General features: G+C 36.6%; 1 protein-coding gene across 5 annotated transcripts in view; it reads left to right on the forward strand.

The window, feature by feature from the left end:
- Positions 1-14,647, forward strand: part of RUNDC3B (RUN domain containing 3B) — a 128,651-nt gene extending 114,004 nt beyond the window's left edge. For all 5 annotated transcript variants that reach the window (XM_036106272.2, XM_036106273.2, XM_036106275.2 and 2 more), the window contains 2 exons: positions 2,520-2,641; positions 12,207-14,647. In XM_036106272.2, coding sequence (XP_035962165.2) covers positions 2,520-2,641; positions 12,207-12,352 — 268 coding nt within the window. In that variant the 3' untranslated portion in view covers positions 12,353-14,647. The remainder of the gene's footprint in view (positions 1-2,519; positions 2,642-12,206) is intronic.
- The last annotated feature ends 1,183 nt before the right edge of the window (positions 14,648-15,830 follow it).

Genomic DNA, 15,830 nt, shown 5'->3' on the forward strand with positions numbered 1-15,830 from the left:
TTAAAAAAATATGCTCCAGGAAATAGACTGTTGATTGGTTTGATGTGCCTGGTGGGTTACGTTTGAATCTTACAGTATGATGTTAAGGAGTCTAGAATTCTAAAATAGGACTTAGTGGTGACCTTTTAAAGACAGAACTCCCATAGATAGTTTACTCCAGGACAACATGCTTGTCAGAGGGAGCTACCAGTTGTATTGGCAATCAGGTAAGAATGTGGAAAACCCATTTCTTCTCATAGTTGCAGACAGCTAAACTAGACTTCTCCCAGGTGGTGGATCTATAAATTACCTTCATGCAAGGAAGATATTACATGGTACTCTTATGACTATCTTTTGAATAAGGGGCCTCATTTTGGCTTGGATTTTTTATTATTGCTTCAGAAATCATTGTCTACCAAGTTCTGTTTCTATATTCATTGGCATTTGGTTAAGTGAAGCCTGTAAACTATAGGATTGTTCACTAAATGTAACAAATTGAAGGGTAGATAGTTTCCACAATCACTTTCCATTTGTTAATGTGATATCTAAAAGGAACTTTGGTAGGTAATGCAGAAAACTCATTTTGTGTAGCTTTTATCAGAGGCAGCTTTTATAGGCTTTCCTCCCCCCAACTAGTGACAGTCCTGGATTGCTGTAAATGTGTGCCGATGAGCTCGCAGTCCTTATAATTTTTAAATGAATTTTATGTCTTTTTTGCTTCTGGGTATTTTGTTTGTAAATATTTCTGTAATTTTTAAAATTTAATAATATTAACCAACAAGTTTCTTACGATGAAAAAATCAGTGTCAGAAACTCATTTAAAGCCAAAAGTTTAAAAACAAGCCTTCTACCTATTAGGCACAGAAAAATAATTTGGAAAAGAAATTTATAACTTCCTTTATTGAATGCCTGTGTTCCTGCTTTCTTCTATAGCTAAAGAAATAAAATTTTAATGAAAGTCAAGTGAAATTTTCAGTGATACAGTTCAGTACAGTATAGTTTACATGGTCAGTCTCAGACACAAGCTGTTCTTTAATAAGGTTTTTAATAAAACAGAAAACTAAATTTTTTCTTTCTGTACTGGAGAAGGAGATAGCATAGAAGTTAAGGGGACAGAATTAGAGCCAGGCTACCAGGTTCAAATCTAATCTCTTCTTTGTGTCCGTTTACTCTGCTATAAAATGGGAATAGTGGTAATTCCAGCCTCTTAGGGTAGTTTTGAGGATTAAATAAGTTAATATATATAAAATGTGTAGGGACAGGACTTAGCATTTGGTAAGCATTATATAAATACTGGGCATCCTTCTTTATTACATGTTGTATAGCTCATATATGTTTTATCTACTATAATAATTATCAGAAGTTTCCTATAATAGAATTTTCTGCTACTTAAAAATCTAAGAACTCTTATACTGGACATTTAAAAAGTCATCATGTTATAAAGTGAGAACACTGCCTACATTGTAAACTAGTAAAGTTATTCCATCATCTCATCCTTCATTTCTTAGATGAAAAAAAAACAAATAGATACTGTTGTATATATCTCCTCATACATAATATATATGCTTTCAATAAATTCATAAGTTTGCTCTGTGTGTATGAATAGAGAATAGCTCTGGAATAGATCATTTAAATTACATACACTTTCCTGTAATGTTATTATAGAATATATGATATTTCTAGGAAATTAGTTAGGGTTTGGTTACCTTGGGAAATAGATGTTAAACCTGAAAAGCGTATTCTTTCTCCTGGATTACATGTATTTGGAAATAATAGTGAATTCCATTTTCTTCCTTGAAATGTCAACACCAAAGCTGCATACCTCTTTTGAGTTGTTTTTATCCTGACAAAACAAATATGAGGAAGGTTTAATAATAAACCTTATTAACTTTCCATTTATAACTGAATTTTTCCTCTATTATAATTCATTTCTCACTAACTTGTTTAATGGAAATTGCGCTCACAGTAGCAAATACACGAGGGAAGGAGGTTAATTATCTTGATAGTGTATTAACAGAAACAGCTATTTTATTATCCAACATTTTTAAACTTCTAAATTACAGGAATTTTGATAATAATTTGTAATTACTGTTGTGTAAAAACCATCTGTAAATATATCAAGACATCGAAGAATTTTGTAGTGCCTAGGAGATACTAGGTCATTATTAAGTTACGTCATTTTGGTTTCTGCATTAAGAATAATCTAGATTATCTGCTCCTTTCAAAATTGATAACAACCAGAAGGTCCCCATTTTGTCACTAGCTAAATAATCAAAAATTGGTGTAAGGATTTAAATTAGTTTGACAGATTGTTTCTCTTTTCCTTTTTTAATAGATTAAACACACAGACCTCCAGAGAGTGTGGAGGGAAAAGTATAATGGAGGTCATATTGCAGCCACAATAGAGACAGAGTTTAGGGGAAGAACTGGGGAGAAATAAACCAGAAACTCAATAAACTGAAGCAAATCATTAAAGAATGTCTCTAGAAATTCTGTTTTGTGAGAAGAAATCCAAGTAGTATTTCACCCTTGTTTTACAGAAAAAGTTATCAAAGTCTTGACCAGTTATCAGCTGACGTTAGCCTTTCTCAGACTTCACTGGATCTAGGTCAGTCACAAGAAGGAGATGGGAAGCAAGACACATTAAATTTAATCAGTGAAGGTAAGAAAAACAAAATTTATCGGGAAATTACTTTTTCCTGCACTGTGTGTGCTGTGGGTGCAGAATGCTGAAGAACAGCGGTGACTTTCTGTTAAGCATGCTGGGAATGGAGCTGCGGTAGGATTCAAAAAGGTTTGCTTTTGGGTTTTTTGGTTTTTTTAACCCATGCCAACTGGGCTTTCTGTGTCTCTCTCCCATACTAAAACGACTTTTATCAAGGTGTTCAACCACTGCTGACTTATAGTTCAAGTCGGTTATTGGTCTTCATTCTGTTAAACTTCTCAGCAGCTTTGGATACAGCTGACCACTTCCTCATTCTTGAGTCACTTTTGGTACCTCATTTATTGGGTATTCTGAAAACCTTGGGAACAAATATGAAAGAGTTTTAGTTTTTCCTGTTCCTGCTTTCGGCTGTGCTCTGTCCACCCCTCTTTCCCTTGTGTCGCATCTTCCTGAACAACACCTTGGTTCCATTCCAAAACTTTTCAGGCCATTTTCAGTGATCACATTTCATTTTCTAAGACTCACCTGTGCATTTTTAAACTCCTGTAGCTTAGCGGGTTCAGAGTTACTTTCTCTCCTGCCCCAGCACAGGCTCGGGCCGTGACTCCAGCACTTTGGGTTGGACGAGTGGTGCCGATATGATACAGCGCTCACATCCCTTATCTCTGGGTCCCAGTTCTACGCGAGCCGCTATGTGTGAGGTGGGGGCTGGGGAAGAGTTCCCTACCGCAGGGGGACCTGCACTCCTCTGGGTCTCCGGTTTCTCCCCTCTTCTCCACTGTAGTAGCTGGCACCACCACAGGCATTGCTAGATTCTACTCTTCCCCTTTACAACGTCCGTTCGTCAGCGCCCCCTGCAACACATGCTGTCTGCACTGATCATCATCTTCACTCTTAAAACCCTCGTCTATGCCACGTGGAGCAAGCCTCGTGGATGGACTCCTGCCACAGCTCTTTCTTGGGTCTTTCCTCTCTCATTCTTGTCCCCTTGTAGTCCGTTCTCCATATAGTCATCAGTGATCTTAGAAAAAATAAATGAGAAAATATTATACCCAAACTTAAAATTCTCCAGTGGCTCTCAGTGACAATCAGAATACAGTCCAGACTGCTTATCATGGCCTCCTGAATGATTGTGTCCTTGTCAGCTTCTGCCTCAACTTACACCGTTCTTTTGCTTGCTCCCTGCACCCCAGCAAACTGACTTCCTAGCCGTTCCTTCAGGTTGGCTCCTGCCTCAGTTATCCTTGCACTTGCTTTTCCTTAGTGCCCTGAAACTTCTTTCTTAAGGTCTTTGAATGGTAATCTCTATTGGAATATCTCTTTAAAGAAGTGTTCATTGACTGCCATACCTTCAGTAAACATCATCTCCACATCCATGTCCGCCCCACCCCAGGCACCCTGTCACATTGCCCTCTGTTATAGTATGATTCTTGTCCTTAACTCCCCACTAAAGTGTACGCTTCATGACGGTAAGGAATCTTACCCATATTTTCTACCAGTGTATTACCAGAGCCTGTCACATTATAAACAATTATTAAATATTGGTTGATAGAATAAGTATATAATGAATGAATGTCACAGAATGTGAGGAACAAGGTAGAGACAGTATAAAGTAAAAATTCAGTTAACAAGAAGGCTTAGGCAATGGGAAATTATGTTAAGCTGAATTTTCTGCTTCTTTTAAAATAGTCGTTGAAATGTTCTCAGAGGGCCTTAAGTCTATTTTAATAGTTTAGTAAATAGTGTATACTGACTAAAAATGAATCTTTTTTTGATCATGTGGATAATAAAGATAGCAAAATAGAGTATCCTAGCAGCACGGATGTAGGTGGAAGAGAGTAAACTGAATTCACTGTCATAATTTAGAATATGTATATTTTAAAAATTAATCCATTCTGTTAATGGATTTATTTGTGATGACTCTTTATGTAAAAGACACATTTATTTAGGATTTAAATCAGTTTATCATTATAGGCATATTAATAGTAATAGGTCAAGATTGATAATGGGTAATTTTTATACTATAAAAACAAATATAGAAGAGTGATGAATGGGTGAAGCACAAAGAATTTTTAGGACAGTGAAACTATTCTGTATGATCCTAAAATGGTGGATACATGTCATTATAAATTTGTCCAACCCATAGAATGTACAGCACCAAGAATGAACCCCAATGTAAACAGTGAACCCTGGTTGATAATGATGTGATCGTATAGGTTTATCAGTTGTAACCAGTGTACCACTCTGGTGGGGGATGTTCATAATGAGGAGGCTCTGTACAGAGATACAGAAATCTTGGCACATTCTGTTCAATTTTGCTGTGAACCTAAAACTACTCTAAAAAATAAAGTGTGTGAATACACAGAGAGAGAGCGGGAGAGAAGTATTAGCTTTCAGAATTTAAGGTTAATTAACAGATTAAGTATTACTTAACAGAATTTCCCTACCCAAATAGCTAATAAAATGATCAGAAAAAGAAAATAAATATATGCCAAAAAATGCATCAACTGAAACCCAGCAACAAAAAAGAGCTGTAATGTATTTAGGGTAGTGTAAAACTAAAGAAAATTTTTTATTTTTTAAAGATTAATTTATTTGGGAGCAGAGGGGCAGAGGCAGAGGGAGAGAAAGAATCTCAAGCAGACTGCCCTGAGTGCAGAGCCCAATGTGGGGCTCCATCTCATGACCCTGAGATCATGACCCTGAGATCATGACCCTGAGCCAAAGTCAAGAGTCAGACACTTAACTGACTGAGCCACCCAGGTGTCCCATTAAAGAAACTTTTTTAAAACTTGAAGGACACACATTGTTTCTACCATAGCATCCTTCCCGCCCTCCCATAGAAGCCATATGGTAAGGAAACCATACTTTGATACACTGATACAAGAGAGTGCCCTTGAGTTAAAAATTTCACAAACCAGCCAAATCAGCTAGCCCTCCTATGTATACAAAATTACTATTCTTTAAAAAAATCACCTAGAGGCGCCTGGGTGGCTCAGTCGTTAAGCGTCTGCCTTCGGCTCAGGTCATGATCTCAGGGTCCTGGGATCGAGCCCTACATCGGGCTCCCTGCTGAGCAGGGAGCCTGCTTCTCCCTCTCCCACTCCCCCTGCTTGTGTTCCCTCTTTCACTGTGTCTCTGTCAAATAAATAAATAAAATCTTTAAAAAAAAAAAGAAAAAGATTTTTGGCTGTTCAGGCTCCACTGAATTTCCATATGAATTTTAGAATCAACTTGTCATTTCTGAAAAAAAGGCAGAATTTTGATGGGGATGACACTGAATCTGTAGATTAATTTGGGAAATATTGCCATCTTAACAATATTATCTTCTAATCCATGGAAAAATGGGATGTTTCCCCACTTATTTCAACCTTGAATTTTTTTCAAGAATAGTTTGTAGTTGTCAGTGTACAACTCTTGAACTTCTTTATTTGAATTTATTCCTAAGTATATTATTTTTTTAGATTCTATTGTTAATGAAATTGTTTTCTTAATTTCATGTTCCGGTCATTCATTGCTGCTTTTATTATTAGACTTTAAGCATAGGTTTAAAAAATTAATGTCACTCCTCTGTATCTATAAGAAGGAAAAGAAAAGTGAATTCAGTTGTAAAGAACTTCATATTCAGAGTCAGTCTCTTCTGAATCATTTCATCAAAAGACATTGGCTGTGTCTGCTCACAGTATATCATTGTCTGTGCCAACAGCGAACCATTTCCTAAAACAATCCTCTGCTGATACAGGGATTTTCTCTCAAGTTACCAAGTGTCCTGCACATTTTTACGTGAGCACTTTCTACTTGCCTTACAGTTTCATTTTCTTCCTCAAATCAAACACTTCTAGAAGTTAAAAAGCTTCTCTTCAAAGGCCGCAGGAATTCCATGACAAATTGAGGTTTCACATCTTTTTTTTTTTTTTTTTTTTTTTTTTAGATTTTATTTATTTATTTGAGACAGAATGAGAGAGAGAGAGAGAGCACATGAGAGGGGGGAGGGTCAGAGGGAGAAGCAGGCTCCCCGCCAAGCAGGGAGCCCAATGCGGGACTCGATCCAGGGACTCCAGGATCATGACCTGAGCCGAAGGCAGTCGCTTAACCAACTGAGCCACCCAGGCGCCCCCTGAGGTTTCACATCTTAACAGAAATCCTGCATGGTGCATGAATCAGTCATACCAACTGCTTGTTGCTTTAAAATTTTTTATCTAGTCTAAGGAATGTGTTCTGCTTCCATTTGTGCACTGGGTGCGTGATACGCAGTCCCTTTTGCAGATGTTGCCAAGCTTCATCTACTTGTAGGGTTTTTCCTAAGTGCTTTGTTTTACCAGGAAGTGTGTGAACTGCAGTAATTCTTGTTATGGGTGTTTGCTTCAGTGAAATTTACATTCTACTATCTGTTTTCATGCTTTTCTATGAACAAACAACTATTAATTTTAAAGGAAAATTATAATTTTTGAAGGCATTTTAAGCAGTATATAAATATGAGTCACTCAGTTGAAGAGATACCATATGGACACCTGGGCCCAGTTCATACATGGACACGCCACAACAACGGGCAGGGTACTGCCTCCTTGCCAGCCACGAGTACCACACGCAGTGGCTCCAGTGGTTTAAAATTTTATTGCACAGAATGATGACCACCCCTTTTCTTGATCTTTGATCACAAAAAGGTAACCTGTTGCTTACATAACAGGTTAATAGAACATTTTCCCCATGTTTATGGGTTTATGCTAGTGGCTAAGGAATCTCTAGTAATTCCTTAAAATTTGGATACAGTTCACTGCCTCTTCGCTTCCTCATTGACCCCTTCCTCCCCATTCAGACTTCCTTATTGGGTTGGTGATCTCACCTTTACTTAATTGTTCTTACTGCACTTTATTACAATTTTCTGTTTGTAGACGTCTGTTTCTACCTTACATTAAGTTCCCTGTAGGCAAGAAGTAGTTCTTAACTTTTTATTTTTTATCATGATGTCTGGCATTGTGCCGAATGAATAACTTCTAACTTAGTAACATTTGTAGCAGTGCCATCTGAAGACTTGTAGAGTCCAGACTCTATGTCAATAAATTTAAAACAAAACGCATCTTTCTTGCTATAAAACGAAAATCTGGGGGCACCTGGGTGGCTAAGTTGGTTAAACATCTGCCTTCGGCTCGGGTCATGATCCCAGGGTCCTGGGATCAAGCCCCGTGTTGGGCTTCCTGTTCAGTGGGGAGCCTGCTTCTCCCTCTCCTTCTCACCCAGCTCATGCTGTCTCTTTCAAATAAATAAATCTTTAAAAAAAAAATCTGTTTGCTGCTTCTTATGACTAATTTGCTTCTGCTAGGAACTACCACTTTTCCATTTATCTAAGCTAGAAAATTTTAGTTAATCTTGACTAGTTCTTTGCTCCTGTACCAAAAAATTGCTTTTAAAATATCAATACTGATTTTAACATACTTATTTTTAATCCATTGATAATTTTATGTGTTTATGTATACGCATACATATGTGAGTTACTGTTGACATCACAACAATATTCAAGAATATTTTGGAGTAACCTCTCATTCTCTGCTTTAACACCTATCTCCTTTTGCTTATTTCCTTTTTATATTTTATTTCCTTTTATAGTTGCATGGCTGCAATCACAATTAACATAACCATCTTGGAGTCCTCTGCGCATTTTTCCCTTTTATATTTAAATGAAGGCTTACAATGAAGTCTCTCTTGGCTTCCTTGAGGGTACCACACTGCCCAGCACGTTCCACAGTGACAGTATTTTCAGAGGCCGGCCTTGAGTCTTTGAAGGCCGGCTTTTTTTTTTTTTTTTTTTAAAGATTTTATTTATTTATTTGACAGAGACACAGCCAGAGCAGGAACATAAGCAGGGGGAGTGGGAGAGGGAGAAGCCGGCTTCCCGCTGAGCAGGGAGCCCAATGCAGGGCTCGATCCCAGGACCCTGGAATCATGACCTGAGCTGAAGGCAGATGCTTAACGACTGAGCCACCCAGGTGCCCCATGGCTGGCTTTTGTAGGTAGATCCATCCCTATGCCCCAGTGCTTTCCTGGATATGCCCCCCTCAGCTCTGCTCTATGGTGTGTTTCCCTGAGGCACAACTGAAGACTTCATGTACTTTTGTCTTCTTCCCCCACTCCACCTTTTTTTGATAAGTTCAAATCTACAGAAAAGTTGAAAGAACAGAAGAATGAACACCCTGTGTGCTTTACCACTGCATACCAACTGTTACTATTTTGCCACACTTGCATGTGTCTTGTGGGCACATGCTCCCTTCATTTACTCGTGTCTGCCTTTCCTGTCACGCTCAGCCATTTGAACGTAAATTGCAGGTTTCATAAACTTCATCTGTAAATACAGCAGCATGTATCTCCTAGGAATGAGGATGTCTTCTTAAAAAGCTAAACCATATGACCCTTAGGAAATTTAACATCAGTACAATACTACCTGATAATTTAATATTCATATCTCAGCTTGTCCAGTAATAGCCTTTAAAAGCCTTTTTTGTTCGTTCAGGATCCAGTCAAGGATCACATATTACATTTACTTTTCAATCTCTCTGGGGTCCTTTCATCTAGCAGAGTACTTTCCTTTATCTCTCACTACATTTATATATTTGAAGAGCCCAAGCCAGTTGTTTTGTTAAACGTTCAAAAATTTAGATTTGTCTTATGTTATTATCATATTCAGGTTAAACATATTTGCAGTATGTAAATAATGCGTCTTTGTCAGCACATCTTATCAGGAGGTCACTGTCCTTTTTGCATTGAAAGACACTTAAAGATGACTCCTGTGTCCTTTTGACACTCTATTAGTCTGTGATACCTTCTTTGCTTTGTGGTACAAAAGATGTTTTGGGTTACTTTGGTATATTTCATGCCCACCCCCAGGATCAGCTATTTCTTCAAGTCCTACTTCCTTATACTGGGAAATGTTAGAGACTGTAGTTTAGGCTTAGAGGGGTGCCTCTTGTTACTGGAATGGTCATTGTTTCTAGCCCGTGGAAGAGTTAGGAATTTTTTTAAAGAAAAATATACTTTAAATTTATTTTACAATTCAAATTTAAGACTCAGGGTTTCTATGTACTTGATTTTATATTTTGATATCTTATGATGACACTACTGATTCCTCATTTATATGAACATAATCACTTATTTACTTTTTCCTACTATATTAATTTCAAAATAACAGTATATTACTAAAATATGGTAACTCAAAATAGCTTAGGATTTCTCATTTTATCTTGAGAATATATGCCAGAGTCAAATTACTGTGCTTAAAGTTCATCTCAATTCTGTTTACTTCCACTATCATAGTTAACCAGTTTGTGTGTGTGTGTGTTTTAAGATTTTATTTATTTGACAGAGAGACATCAAGAGAGGGAACACAAGCAGGGGGAGTGGGAGAGAGAGAAGCATGCTTCCTGCTGAGCAGGGAGCCTGATGCAGGGCTTGAGCCCAGGAGCCCGGGATCATGACCTGAGCCGAAGGCAGATGCTTAACGACTGAGCCACCCAGGCGCCCCAGAGTTAACCAGTTTTATTAGTTTTTGAATTATCTATTTATTTTTTAAATACAAGTAAATTCAAATAATTTATGTCCCCCTCTTCTAGATAAAAGGCAGCATGCTATACCCTATTCTGCACTTTGTTTTCACTTGACAGTGAAATTTCCAGATATCCTAGAAATACCTAGAGGTACATAGAGATCCTTCTGATCCCTTTTACAGCCCTATAGTACCTCATTGTGTAACTGTGTTAGACATTTAGATTGTTTCGTCTTGTGCATTACTGTATGATAATCTTTATATTAAAAAATGTTCTCTAAGTATATATTCCCAAAGAATTGCAAACAAGACTCAAACGGATACTTGTGTGTTTGCAGCAGCATTATTTAGAGTACTAAGGTAGACACAACCCAAGTGTCCACACAGATGAATGGATAAACAGAAAGTAGTGTATACACACAGTGAGATACTATTCAGCCATAAAAAAGGAATGAAGTTCTGATACATACTACATGGATGAACTGTAGAAAACATGCTAAGGGAAATAAAGCCAGACACAAAAGGGCACAAATATTATACGATTCCACTTGTAAGAACGATGTATGGTAGGCAGATTCACTGACAGAAAGTAGATTAGTTTCCAGAGACCTGGGGGTAAGGGGACAACAGATAGTTATTGCTTAAATTGGTAGATAATTTGGGGTGATACAGTCTTTGGAAATAGTGGTGATGGTTGCACAATACTGTGGATGTAATTAATGCCACTGAATTGTACACTTAAAGTAGAAATTTGGAAAGACTATCTAAAGCAGTTGAGTTCCAGGAGCATTTAACAAGAACTCCAGAAAGTTAATTCTGGCCTGAAATGTCTCTAAGCTTAAAGATTAAAAGGGTCCTTGAAACATCTAAATGTTTTGACCCCGAAATAACACGATAAACATTTTGAATTGGAAATTAACAATTCCTCTTCCATATTTTTTCTAACCTTGTTATATTTTTCTGTATTGTATTCGTCACCAAAACTATGAAGTTAACATAGCTAGTCATCTTTAGTATTTTACAAAGGAAAGGATAGGCTTAGAGAAGATGCCTTTCCTAACTAAGGTCATACAGCTAAAAGGGACATAGGAGCTCTCCTGGGTCCCAGTACAGTTCTTACTGAATCATGACTCGTTAATTACATAATTATTTAATGAGCATCTCTTGTGTGCTAGGCACTGGGAATATAACAACACAACAGATTCCATGTCCTTTCTCAGTGTATAGTTTAGAAGAAAAGAGAGCCTGGCAATTATCATACAGTGTAACTAGGTGGGTTAGAGTTCAAAGGACTATGAGAACACTTCAGAGGGGCCATTTGAAACAATAGATAGCATTCAGAAACACCTGCTATCTGGTTCACTTTATACTTCAGTAACTGTGTAAGTAAAACTTAAGCTTTTTTCCTACTTTGGGAACCTGCTAATTTTCAAAGACCTCAGCCATTCACAGCCTCAAACCAGCCACTTCTAGCTGGTATTTGCAAATTTAACCTGCTCTGGAAAGAACTCATGTTTCCCAGCTGTGAAAACAGATCTGCCAGTCTTCCTTCATGGGCGAACCGAAGTCCAGGACATGACAGAGTTCCTGATGCAAGGTAGCTGCTGAGTAAATGTTCAGTGAGTGAGTTGAAGCTCTCCCAATGCAGCTCCTCCTGAACTGAACCAGTTTTGCTTCTGCTGCATTACTTAACCTACATAGGATTTCCTGGTATTTCTGTGGCCTGGGCATTGGTACTGTTAGTTTATTATCCTTTAGTAACTGAACATGAACATATTCTGGAAAAAAAAAAGTTTTATTTTTGTCCTAAAACATGGTATCTCAAACTTCCGTATCTAGAACCGTTATGAGGAGCACACATACTCCTCTGGTAATGTTTTTTGAAGGGTGACACTGAAGCTACGGAAATACATAATTAGGTATGTTCGCAGTATTTTGTGACGTTATGTAAGTTTTTAGTTTTATAGGATCTTTTGGTATCATTCTTCAAGGGCAATTAAATATTTGTTATTTTATCTTAACTTTCAGGTAAAGAAGACACTCCCTCATTACTTGGTCTCTGTGGATCTCTAACTTCAGTGGCAAGTTACAAATCTCTAACAAGTCTCAAATCTAATGACTACCTTGCAAGTCCCACAACAGAGATGACGAGTCCAGGCTTAACTCCATCCTGAAAAATTTTATGTCAGAGCCAGAAGTTTTTATGTTGCAAATGTTCTATTTACATAAGTTTGACTGCTGGGAAAACCTTTGGAATTTTATATTGTTCTGGCATATGTCTGGAATTCTATTGCTTCTGTTAGAGAATTCAGTCCACTCCACGTGCCCTTCTGAGTGAAAATGATCCTGCCATTTTAAGATTCTTATATTTGTCACTGAGGAAGTTTAAAAATGGATAGGCTTAAAAAACTTTCAAATATCCTCTAAATTAATAATCCATTGCAAATTGTGATGTATATTTATTATTCAGCTGATTTTCATATATTTAAATGTACCATAATTGCTAGAGACTGAGTTCAAGGTTTTATTCCAGAGATATAAGCTAAGTATTTTCTTTTACTCTTTTATTCAAAGATTACATTTTCTAAAAATGACTTGTTAATTTCATTTTTCATTCATTTCTTCCTAGGTTCTGATGTTTAAATAACTTGTTTTTCATATGAGGAGGAGGTTCTCAGCTGGTTTCATAGTGGCTTACTCAGTTTTTCTTTAATAGTTATCATTTGGTACAACATTCCATTAACATTTTATAAATTTTGTAGGAATGTGTCTTTAGGCCATTACTAAATTTGTCAGGGTCATAGGGAAAGTATTTTACACCATTTTGGTAAAATGAATAAATTGTTTTCCCAAGATTTTCTTAAAGTGTTATTTTAAAAATATCAAATATTCCTCAGTAGTTGGAAACATTTAAAAACGTAGAACAGATGTTGGAAAGTATTTTATTAGGAAAGATTCCGAGTTCATTTAAGGATTTGAGAACCTTCAAGTAAGGATCAGTAGAGTCTCACCATACTCAACAATATGTCTGACATACAGTGCTGTTTTGTTCTCCCTTGTGCGCAGCAATGAATCATGCCATGTTAATGTTAAAAACTGATGTAATGTTCGAAATCCCTACACATCTACAGGTAAAAAAAAAATTAGTTTTCTTTTTAAAAAAGTTATGCACTATAAAATCTTTTTGCAGTTTTTGGAACTATATATTTCATCCATCAAAATCCAACCATATTGAAAGAGAAAATGTATGAAGTGTATTTTCTAATAGTGCTATGAGGAAAATATGATCAGTTGTGCCAAAGAAGTTTTATACATTGTTTACATGAAGAGGACACAATATTTAATGGGACTTCATGTGCTATTTTTGTTTATTAATAAAACATTCAAACTCAGTAGCTTGGACATGTAGGAACAGTGTTCCCCCTACAACAATTTATTTTATTCAGAGGAGGCAAGAGCGCTGAACTTATTACATCATTCTTTGTATTAGAAATGTAGGAGTGTGGTGGTTCTCTGCAATATTTAGAGCTTTATTCTCATAATTCGGGATTTAAGATAATAGGTAATAATTAGGCCAGTCTTATATGCAAGACAGTTCAAACAAAGTCATTTAAGGGACAAAGGAGGCCTGGAAGCCATTAAAATAAGTTATTCTAGATGTACCAGAACATACTCAGAGCTTTATTCCTTTAGCTTAAGGCTTTAGTACTTGTAAAAATGCAAATATTCTTGAAAAATGGTACCTTTAACAATTTACTGATACCTACTCTTAATTCTGTATACTTTTTTATGAGTGAGGTATCCAAAGCAATTTTTAATGAGCATGGGGATGGAAGGAAGATACAAAGTGAGGACAGTGGAAACCTTCGGAGGAGGGAGTAGGAAGTGGCTAAGAGGGGAACTTGAAAATTTTTAGGTTGGCCTTAAGCAATTGCTGCTTTCCTAAAAAACGATCAGAATGTTTAAAATGCTTTATCATTCATGGTCCACTCTCAACTGACATTTATTTTCCTCAGTAATTAAAAAAAATCATTGTTAAATTTTTTTCCATACATTTTTATAATATAGGAAGGAAATTCAAGATTCCATAATTGATAACATTTTCCAGATTTGTCTAATGCATAGAGTAACTTGTGCATCTTAACATGCTGCTAAATGCAGATTTAAACATGACATCTGAGGATCATGACTTTTCCTCCTTTCTTGGAGCTCTTGGTATAAAATTCATCTGCTAATGTGAATTCAGGTTTCTAATACATTTCAGAAATTTTCACACTAGTTATACATGTAGTTAATGTTTGCATGAGGAAACAATGTATGTCTCAATCTTTAATTTTAGATGGTAGTGTTTACTGTTTACACACCCTACCCAAAACAGAATGCTGAATTATATGCTAATAATTCCATGTGTATTTTGTTGCCTTGATGTACTATATTTGTTGCATGTATATTAAACGTTTTGTACCATGCATTAGTGCTTATATTTTTACCTTCAAGACAAGTTACTGGATTCAAGCTGTACACTGAACTTTTTGTTTTAGCAAATATGGTAAATGTATATTACTCAACACCTAAAATACTAATACGACAAAAGGTTTTGGACAAATCTTTATTTCAACTCAAATACCCTTTTATTTAAAAAAAAATTACATGATCTGCTTTATAATACACAGTTATCTGTTGAAGTTGTACAATACAGTAGTGATTTTGGTAGTTGCTAACAATTATGTAAGAGCCATGTTTGTTTTCTCACCTATAAAATGGAAACATCATCATCTTCTCAGAACCTATGATGGCATCAAGATGATGTCAGCATTAAATGAAATTATATAAACTAAGTTTTTATTTAAGTCGTACTTATTAGATTTACACACAAGTTTTCAAGTGGTTAAAAGTGTGTCTCAAATTTACAACTTAGGGAAATTCTTGGTCAAAGTTCCTACCGTAATGTTGGATTCCCTCTGAAATGTCACACAACTGCTTTGAACATCAGGGCTCTTAAGTATTTTTTAATTGGTTCCCTTTGTTCTTCTGGAAGCAAAGCAATTTTTATTTTTTAGCATTAGTTCTTTTTAACTGATGATAGGAAGGGGCAGATAAAAATCACATCAATGTTATTATGGTCCTTTTTCAAAGTCTATTCTGGTACAAACCAATCCTTACTATATAAGTCCCCATTTTCTATAGTGCTGATGATTTCTCTAAAACCCAACTGAAGCCAAAGTTTCACTACATAAGACTCAGCCTTACTACACGTGACACATTCTGGTGTGTGCTGTGCTGTACTAAACTATGTTACCCTCTTTTCAGTTAAAATAATTGCTGGTCTTGGGGAAAAAAAACAAAAAACAAAACCACCAAACCCAACTCTATAATTCTTAGACCTGTGCCAAAAATGCTTGGTTTCCAGTTGCCTTCCTGTTTTTCCTTCCGAGGGACTAACTTCCGTTGCCTGACTGAGACTCCCCTGTCCAGGTACGTTTAATTGTCTTTATCTTAGGAGCATTTCCTGACATTCCCCGCAAGCTCAGTGGAGAATCCCTCAGCGCTCCCAGCGCTCCCTCTGCAGCCCTCTGTCAATCACAGCTCACAGCTCCGCCAGCTTTATAGCCAGTGAGTATCTGAAGCACTTCCTATCTCCAGTGCTTCTTA

The sequence above is a fragment of the Halichoerus grypus genome, chromosome 12 (genome assembly GCF_964656455.1).
Source record: "Halichoerus grypus chromosome 12, mHalGry1.hap1.1, whole genome shotgun sequence".
NCBI lineage: Eukaryota > Metazoa > Chordata > Mammalia > Carnivora > Phocidae > Halichoerus > Halichoerus grypus.